General features: G+C 40.1%; 1 protein-coding gene across 1 annotated transcript in view; it reads right to left on the bottom strand.

Moving 5' to 3' along the window:
• Positions 1-988: 988 nt before the first annotated feature.
• APOH (apolipoprotein H) overlaps positions 989-10676 on the bottom strand; it is an 86946-nt gene continuing 77258 nt past the window's right edge. The window contains exons 7-9 of the mRNA XM_088468951.1: positions 9393-9572; positions 9094-9291; positions 989-1056 (exon numbers count right to left, since the gene is read on the bottom strand). Of these exons, the coding sequence (XP_088325077.1) occupies positions 989-1056; positions 9094-9291; positions 9393-9572 (446 nt within the window). The remainder of the gene's footprint in view (positions 1057-9093; positions 9292-9392; positions 9573-10676) is intronic.

Below are 10676 nucleotides of genomic sequence, written 5' to 3'. Positions count from 1 at the left end.
TCAAAATAATTTTTTTTGTGACATTATGGACCTGATTGAGCGGGGGTCGCAGACACGGACATCTGCATCTTTTGGTGGTCGCCCTCCTGTGACTTTGTGCAAGTGCCAAAGCCCTTCCCTGGTGTACACTTGTGAGGTATGAATGTGTAAGGACTAAGATGCCCACTCTGAGTGCCTGTAGATGCTGTAATATCACTTGGTACATCTTTATATGCCACCATTGGTCGCACCATTGAAACTTGCACCAGCCCTACGGCAGGTGCAGATTTTCCGTCTGAGTATGGCCTCTAAAGTGAATGATTGCGCCTCTGTATACGCAAACACTTTAGCAATGCGTGCACAACACTCCCATAACATGCCCATAAGATGGATCATCTGCGTGAATCTGTTTATCCACCTCCTCCCAATCACTGCCCAGGAACCCACAGCACTTTTTGAAAACATTTCTAATATTGTGCGTATCAATCGCAACAGCACCTTTGTTTGTGCGTACACACTGTGCTGTGTAATACGTGCGCTGTAGGAGTTTTTAGGGATTTTCACGCACACGTAGAATCAAAAAATTGCTCAACTCTGTGAATATCATTATGTCCTGATTTTATCCTACGAAGGAAATGTTTTTATGTAGATATATTATTCTATTGATATACTAATGTCCTTAAAGGGCCTGTGTTTTATTTCTAATTTACCATAATTTTTTTGGATAAGTGCTGTATTATTGCTCTGATGAATAAAATAAATTAAAAAAAAAAAATAAATCACACGTGCGGGTCTGATTCAGCCCCAATGACTACTGCTAGCCAATGCAAGCATTTCAGATAATACATGGATTTGTGAGTCAGTAAAATGTTATATAACTGCACATTCATGATATGTCCACTATTTTAATCAACAATTAATGTGTTAATACAAATTCAGCATAATTCAGTGACATTGTATAAAAGGTTCAGTGTCCAACTGCGAGTATTTATAAAACATACAGTTAATATTATGTTTGCTGCGTGCAGGTTGTCATTTTGGATGGATCAGTGGAAAATACAGAGAAGAGTCCAGGTTCTGTAAGACAGAGAGAGAAAGTTCAGATTCAGTTGAAATACAGTCCATTAATTTTCCTTGAAGTGAGAAAACAGTGAGTTTGTGCCTTAATAACTGAGCTTTCTGCAGTAATGGCCCATTAGTAACTATTTGACACAAACATAAGTCAGATACACAAGGTGGTTAATTGTCTCCTGCATCCATTATTTATACAACCACATTTTTAAATTCTGACCATTTTAGAGTCAGTTTCCCAAAAGTAAATGTAAATATTTCAGTGTTGAGTGCTCGGATCCATTGTCCGAATCATCTGTAATTGACTTCTGGCTGGGAATATTGTACGTTGTGTGTGATTGATGGATATGTTTATACACTAGTGCTTACAGTTCATTATTCTGCTTTATACTGCAGATCAGCGGTGTACATTTAATCTGTCAGCTTCTTTGTATTCTGGTAAGAGACGGAAATAATGACCATAATAATCTTCTTCCCTACCAACTGTCCTACTTTAGGTTCCCTTCATCTTTCTTTCCAAACTGTCTCTCTTATTGTTCCCAATTTGGAAAAAAAAAATAACGTGGAAAATTCCATATAGTCCATGGGAGACCCATTATCTAGTCTGAACTACTGTATTTTTCATATTGCCAACATGTATTTGTTATTCTTGGATTTTCTTTAGTTTTAATACTTACTATTTTGAGTTCATTATTTATATTTATTATATATATATATTATATGTATTTATAATTTCTTCTATTTTTGGAGGGGTTATTAAAATTTTTTATTCCTTTATCTGTATTTCATTTAATATTTTTTACACTCTTACTCTTGTTATCCAGTTATTGTATTATTGTAATGCTGTTTACAATTCACTGTTTATTTTATTATGTTCACTGTCACTGCACCATTACAATATTATCCTACACTTACCAACCCTACTTACTGTATATGCTAACACCCACTGCCTCTTAAACACAATACAGGTTGAGTCTCCCATATCCAAATATTCCGAAATACGGAATATTCCGAAATACGGAATATTTTTAGCATGATTGAGATAGTGAAACCTTTGATTTTTGATGGTTTAATGTACACAAACTTTGTTTAAGGCACAAAATTATTAAAAATAAAGTATAAAATGACCTATAGGCTGTGTGTATAAGGTGTATAAGACAGATAAATTAATTTCATGTATTTACACAAACTTTGTTTGAGCTACAAAATTATTGAAAATATTGTCTAAAATTACCTTCAGGCTGTGTGTATAATGTGCACATGAATCATAAATGCATTCTGTGTTTAGATTTAGGCCCTATTCCTAAGAAATATAAATATCTTATGCAATTATTCCAAAATACGGAATATTCCGATATCCAAAATACCCTTGGTCCCAAGCATTTTGGATATGGGAGACTCAACCTGTATTTAACCCCCAACCTGAATCAGTACCTCCCATTAAGAACTATTGTTTGTTCAGGGACACTGAATTGATTTGATTTATATTATATAAATGCTGTTTGTCAGCTAATTACTATTTTTTTACTGCTTTGACAATACAAAATAAAATGGAGAATTAAGCAAGACCACATCTTAAAAGGGTAATTTATTTATTCCTTTTATTACACCAATTGATATAAAACAGAGCTTCACACTGGAGGAACAATTAAACCAAAATACAGTGCAAAATAAAATCTCACCAGAATATGTGAGTAACATTGATTTTGAAGGCCATAATCACAATTGTATACTGTGTACACTATATTTCTTTTTCAATATGTTTAACTGCATCAAAGAGTATCCTCATCCATAAATTAGCACACACATATCTACTGTATTATTTCTACTATATAAATGTATAACATAATTTGTGCATACATGGATGAAAGAAAAATACATAGTATCGAGTGTATGATAGGGTATTGTCACTCTCAATGAATAATAGTATACAGTTATACATACATCTAGCAGAAAGGAATTATATTAATTGGGTTAATTATAAAATTACCATTCTATTATCCTGCAAATCACTGGCCGTTATTACTATTGTTATATATTACTTGGCATATTACTGATAATGTTGGCATATTACAAGGCATCTGCTGGTATATATGGCCGGACTGCCCATCTGGCACGTCTGGCAAATGCCAGATCGGCTGGTCTGGTGTTAAACTCTGGCCAAGCAGCTCCGCATTCCGGCGCTCTGCTCGGCCTGAATACTGAAAGAAGGGGGTGTGTCGTGAGGCCAGGCCCCTGTCACTCATGGCATGCCACCGTGAGACGTAATCATGCCCTTTGTTGTGAGGCTACGCCCCCTTCATTGGTACGGGTACCGTAGGATGATCAGCAGCCCCAATCCATCCCTGCTGCTATATAATCCGATATTACCACTGCTTTACATATCATTGGGTATTGTTAGTACTGAATTTATTCCTTGCTTTGCAACTATCGCTGACATACTGGGTAGCTGTAACATTCTCTAACTCACCTGACCGTGGACATCACTATGCATCCTTAAAATAAAAGCACTAAGTTGGTTTCTGAACTGTGCACGTTGGTAAAACCATGCTGCACTACAGGTAGGGAAGATGTAAAATGTGCAGAGAGACTTACATTTGGGAGGGGCATGTCCAAGCTCAAATCTAAATTGCAGAGTCAATATAAAGTTGGGCAGGATTTGTGGGCTACATGCAAAAGCAGCCAGTATTTAGACCACATGCAAAAATAATAAATGTATTTGCACCCCTTGTATTTGTTAGAGAGGAGCGCTCGTGCTGTCTCTGTTACAACGGCTGCTGGGATCTAGGACCCAGAGTGGCTCTTTGCTGGAGGCATGACTTCTGACCTGCACCTTTTGCAAATGCGCCACTTCTCTCTTCATCCATCCTCCATAGCTGACATGCCCCTGAGTATTTCCCACACATCGGGAGCCTCGCAGAAACTCTATATCACCATAGTATATGTATATAATCCTGTTGCGTCCACTACGTACAGCTCCATCCAGTGAGTGCACCTGGTGCACTACAACACCCAGCAATTCTACAAACACTCCTAGTTCCTAGTTGCAACTGGAGATTACACTTAACCTGTATTTGCTACTAACACTGTGTTTACCTGTTCCTGTTTCTACCTGGTTAATGAACTTTCACCTGGTTAAGTCATCTGCCATGTGGACTAACGGCCATTTGCACACCGATTTTGGTTGCAGGTGAAATGTCCTAATGTGAGATGGTCATGATAAAATGAATGTAACCAGACACAGCCTTGAGCGAGGGGGGTGCGCTCTTTCTCTTCATCCGTCCTCCATAGCAGGCATGCCCCTGAGTATCTCCCGATCAACGGGAACCCAAAGGAGACTCTGAATCCACTATATCACAGGTTCTCAGACTCAGTTCTCAGGACTCCAAACAGTGCATGTTTTTCAGGTCTCCTTACAGCAGGGATGGGGAATCTCAGGCCCGGGGGGCCTGAGATTCCCGGGCCTGAGATTCCTTACAGCAGGACTGCTTACAGGTAAGACAATTAAGGAAGGGGGGCAGCAGTGGGCTCGGTCCCCTCCAACAAACCTGCAATTAGTACCCACTCTCCCCCCTCTCAGCACCCTTATTCATATATATCTAGTGTGCATATATGAACTGTGCGTGCCCCTCTCCTATACCAGATCCATATCCTGCATGTGTTCTGCTCTGTGTGTAATGTCAGAGCAGCGGAGGTGCATTATTTATGTCAGGGTAGGTAACCTGCTGTGGTACTACATATTCCAGCATGCTCTAGGGCAGGTATGCTGTAGTGTGTAGTCCCATAACAGCTGGAGTGCCACAGGTTTCCTACCCCTGATGTATGTTTCTGTATGTCATTGGTGGTAATACAGACTGGGTTGAGTATGAGAGTAGGGGCAAAGCCAGTATAGTATATGACTCTGTACACTAAATACAGAGAGCTACTGTATGACACTGCAGCTGTTAATGGTATCCCTGCATATTATATACCACAGATTCGGAGTATCCTCCAAGCTTTGTGCAGTTTAATAATCACATTACACAACAAATACATGACTGTGCAACTTACATAGGACCCTGACTGTCATCTACTAGCAGGATTTAATGTGCATTATAAGGGACAAGCAGGAAGGTCTGAGGGCATGTGAGGGTGATCCAAGGGACATGTGGAAACATCTGAGAGCATGTGGGGATCTGACAGGCATTTAAGGGGTGTGTGGGATGATCTGATGCCATGTGGGGAGGTCTGAGGGAAATTTAGGTTTCAAAGCATGTGGAGAGATCCGTGGGGCATTTACAGGAATATGTAGAGAGGTATGTGGGCATATGGGGGACATTTGAAGGGCATATTTAGGGAGTGGTGGCATTTAGCAATTTAGGGGCGCCAAAACAAAATTATATCTTGCCCTCCCCAACTTAAAAACGTTCTGACGCCCCTGTACCAGCTTTAAGTTTTTTTTTCTTGTTCCATCATAGGAGACATGTCATCCTGATTAATACAACAATCCCTCATCACCACCATGTCTCCATAATGAACTGAAAAACATGGCCAGGGTGTTTTCATTTTTTTATTCTTTTTGATGACTCAGTATAAGCAACAATGTGAAGGACGTTATATTTATATTATTATTATTATTATTATTATTATATATTATATTATAAGGAACCTGAAGGTATATTTATAACACTAAAATACAACCAAAGGCAGGAAGAAGAGGGTAGGACTAGTCTCTATGACAAGTAAAAAAAGCAATGATGGGTCAGACAGGAGGGGGTGAAAATAGAAAGGAAAGGAAAGCAATACTCTATGGAGCATATCCAATTGCGAGTGTGAAAATAAAAAAAAACGCTGGGTGTTTCCCGCAGCCGCAAGGTTTTGCTATTCAATAAGGTGACTGAAAACGGGACACAGTGATTTCTATATAAATCACTGCGTCTTTTTTTTGTACCTCCAGAGCAAGTGTGATATTTCATAAAACGTTAATTTTAGGAAAAAAAAACAGCGGCTCTGGGATCCCGGCAGCACCCCCCCCCAGAGGACTAATTAAGCAGTTGAAGGTTTAAAATTAGCTTAATTAGTCCTTAACTACTCAAATTCCGAAGCAGTGTCTCCTGCATCCAGCTTTGGGAGCCCTCTCTTCTGCAGCAAGGTGAGTATGTGAGGTGAATGAGTGTTTGTAAGTGTGTATGAGTGTGTGTGTGTGTGTGTGAGACCCCCGGCGTGTGTTGTGACCCCTCCCCGTGTGAGTGTATTACTCCCCCTGCGCTGACAGAACTACATTTCCCAGCACCCCTTGCACCTCCCAGCAGCCCCCAGGACTCCCAGCAGCCTCCTCCACAGTGGCAAGATGGAGGGGAGGCCACTGGGAGCTGCACAGACCCCCGGACACGTAAGTATAATTTTTTTTAATGCACCGCAGAGTTTTGAGCTCTGGAAAGCCTGCGATCACATTTTTTTTATTGGATAGGATGAGGGTCGAAAGCACGCATACTGTACCCACGTAATCCTAAATTGGGCGCAAGGTTTTTTACCTCGCTAAACCTTGCACCCAGTTGGATATGCCCCTATGAGCCTGTTTTCAGTGAGTTGGTGAAAAGGCAGGATCAGAGTCACTGATGGAGCAATGGAACTGGTGCCAGGAAGAGGAAAGAACAAAGGAAAAGTGCCCTCTTGCAAAGGGCTTATAGTCATTGAGGGAGGGTCATAACAAGTACGGTAAACTGGGAGAGAGTATAGATGGTTGGCTTTTATGAAGTGGTGAATTGGGAGGCTGGAAAGATGAAGCAGGAGGCTTGAGTGACAAGGGGCAGGAGACTTTAAAAACTTGGGTCAGGAGGCTGGAGTGATGGGGCAGAAGGTTGGAGTGACAGGGAGAAGGAAGCTGAAGTGATGGGGAAGGAGGCAGGAGTGACGGGGAAGGCAACTGGAATTATGGGGCAGGAGGCTGGAGTAACTGGGCAGAATGCTGGAATGACTGGACAGGAGGGTAGAATGGGGTGATAGGAGGATGGAGTGACTGGCAGACTTGTGCCTGATGTGTCAACTCCATTGGTTACATTCCTACACAAACATGCATCTTCCAGGCCATATAATCTCCTACATGAATAGAGAGTACCGACTAAAGACACTGTCTGCCCAGTGAGGATTAATTTATTCAGAGGTTGCCTGTTGCAGACAAATCACCATCTAGGTAAGGTGTATTTTTATTTAGTACACACATAAAAAACAGTATAAGCATATAAGAATCAACATTTTGGTCCTAACAAGGACCTTTTTTTAAAAATTTTTTAAGGGGGGCGCCAAAGGCTCTACTTTGTCTAGAACCGGCCCTGGTCACAATAATCTTGTTCTCCCCAGTGCTGAACACGGCTTTACCCTGCTCCAGTAGCCCCGGAAACCAGGAACACTACAATAAACTTATCAAATGGAAAGAGCCCCTGTGGAATGATTAGCATATGTGCTGTGGGCAAGGGTGGTGCAAGTGCTTCGAGAACCAGTTCTGACTATGAGAAGAAGGTGCAGAGATTTGATAGGAATTACAGAACACTGTTTGATCTACTGGTCAAAGTACAGTGCTAAGGAGAGTTGTGCTTCTTCATATGCTCTCCCTTCAGTGTGCACAGTGCTGAAGCAGACCACTCCTCCACTATGGTACCTGCGTGAGTGTACCAGCGAAAACTAGGAGGCCCTGATGAACAGGTTGGGATTCCAGTGGCCTGAAAGATAGGAAATGGGGAGATGGAGTAACAGGGAGAGAGGGAGGCAAGAGGGGGAGAGATAAAAATCTTGAGAAGAAAGGAAGCAGCCCTGCCAGTGTATTGCCAAATCCTGCATTGTCCCAGCATTTCTGTGTATTCCAACTCTGCAAGGTCTCGGTATCTCAGTGTACCCCTTCTCTGCGGTGACTCTGGGGCTGATTCAGAGTTGATGCAGGCTCCTCTCCAACTCAGAATCACATGGAGCTTTAGATACATGCCCATGACACTCCCATAATACTTGCACAAATCAGGATGGGTACTTGTGATTACTTTGTCACCACCCAGTTCTCTACCTTGAAAAGCCCTATTTCACTTAAAGGCAGATCTGGCCAGGAGATGGTAAAGGTAAAGGGGTTGGTCGCTGCACATGTGCCCACCAGGTGATAATATGCCACTGCTCAGAACATAAACATTGGGTGCTACGAGTACATTAGCCTAGGCCGGCGTACAGAACCCTTAATCAGGCATGGGTGGAAGCGAACATACTGTATACAGAAATGAGGTTGGATTTTTAGGAGGGACTGGAGCAACTGAGTGCTTTATATGTGAATTTTAGTTTTATCCTGTGGTGGATGGAGAGCTTGTATAGAAGTTTGCAGGGAGGGGAATACAACACCAAATGGTGAGAGAGGTAAATGAGATAAGCAGTAGAGTTAAAAAATAGATTTAAGTGGGGAGAAGCAAATGCAAAAATGGCTAGAAGAGAATGAGGTTGCAGTTGTCTAGGTGGGAAATAGTCCATTTGTAGAAAGGGACTGATTCTAGACATATTGCGAGGGTGGAGGAAGAAAGATTGTGACACAGACAATGGGTAGTGATAGAGAAGGTGGGGGTCTTCATTGTTGTTATATGTAACAATTGTTCTGAGCTGTATGCACTCAGCCTTGTAGACAATCTATATGGCTGTGTATGTGTTCACAAGGATTCACTAGGCAGACATAGGGCCGATTTCACAGAAAATAAATTGGTCAAAAATATAACTATCACACGTAATACCATATGATTCTGCTCTTTATGTACTATTATGTCTTAATTCCCTCCCCTATTCACATCATTCTAATTGTAGCATTATGGTCTAGTTACTGGATATTGAACCCCAGGAGAAATGTTTGTAGTCCTCTCCTCATGTATCATAAAGCCTGGCATATTCTACTAGAGTTGATGACACTTAGAGGTAACATGTGCAATGGGCATATACACTTTATCGCAGTAAGAAGGATACATCACTTTTCAATAGACTCTAGTTCACTAGACTACAAATTGTCTCCATAGCATTGAGCACTGTTCAGAAGGCAATACTTACTCTTGTAACATATTGGTACTGTGAAATTTCCATCCCGGCATTGACTGTCCACGGTGTGTGCACAATTATCTTTCTTGTTCTTGCAGTAATAAGTCAGGATGTCACCATGCTGTATCTGCTGACCTGCAATTTCATCTACACGGGTCTTTCTCCCGTTATGTAACACTGTGGCCTTTGGTGTTGTAATATGACATGGAGCTGTAAAAACCACATTATTGAATTAAAATTATGGCAAATGTTTATGTTGTATTCAGAATTAAGACAGCGCTGCTGAAAGGTGTCTTGTTCAAAGGTCTTACCTCGGCAGACTGGTTTTTGGGTCCATTTTTCATCCTTATCACAGTATGAACTCCTTGGGCCATCCAAAGAATATGGTGGATTACAGCCATATGTAACAACTTCTTTATAATTGTACCTCCGGTATGGGGAAAAGCTCATGTACCCATTGAGTATTTCTGATGGGCGCTGGCATTTTACATCTGTGTGAATAGAAAATAAATTGTTGATATAAAAAAAACCGTTAAAAAAGCTAGAAAATAAATTATTATGCATTCAAAGTGATTAAAAGACAGATTTATTTAATAAGTAGTAAAATACAAGGATACAAAGGGAACAGTTATAGTTGCATTGTTGAGTTGCTGTGAATATGATATATTATACAAAGTATCAAACGCTTCTGTGGCGCACCCTACTAGAAGTGATTTTATCAGTGACCACAAATTTAAAAAAAGACTATAAAACACACAAACAAGAGAAATTTATATCTGACTGTATTAAAAAGAATATGGTGGGATTATCAATCCTGTGATGCAGACTAAGACCAGTTGAAGATGCACTAACAAGTGCTACCTTATTTGCAAACATGTTAGTGATATAAATAATAATATACCCTTGAATCAAGATGAATATGAAATAAATATCTCTCCAACCACTGAAATATACTGATATAAAATTGAATTTGAGATGTGTGTGATATAAACTACTCAGTATATGACAACATCCCTATTTCTGAGGAATCTCAAGGGATAATTTATGTATTAACTTCACTATTAACATATAGATGGAGTAAGGAGAACTCATCAAGAATGTAATCATTCCATATGTCATGTTCTCACCAACCATGAATTAAAGAATACTAGGTGCAAATAGCATTTCCAACTTTTCACTTTACCTGCTTTTAATATAATTGAAAAAAATATTTACTAATGATTTAATGCATTCTAATAACAGATAATTATTATAGGCGAATCATTTCTGTGGTTCTTAATGTAACCCAAAGAAAGTCCTCCTGTAATATTCTTAAAGGACCATACATGTATTCCAGTTTTATTTTCTTCGATAGGCAATAAAAATAGGATGTAGTCAAATCTTAGCCAAAACTTAGATAGGTAAAACTTAGACACCACAATGTCGACTGTCATAATGTTGACATGGTCAAAATGTAGACAACAAAATGATCAACGGGGTTATAAGGTTGACAGTTAATATGTAGACACAGTCAAATTGGCGACAATTAATAAATAAATGTTGACAGTCAAAATGTAGACACAGTTAAAATGTCAACAGTATAACCCAACCTCAAA

This window comes from Taudactylus pleione, unplaced genomic scaffold, assembly GCF_031769625.1.
Source record: "Taudactylus pleione unplaced genomic scaffold, aTauple2 ptg000012l, whole genome shotgun sequence".
NCBI lineage: Eukaryota > Metazoa > Chordata > Amphibia > Anura > Myobatrachidae > Taudactylus > Taudactylus pleione.
Note: the sequence above shows the minus strand (reverse complement) of the source record. Positions and strands in the feature narration are given on the sequence as shown.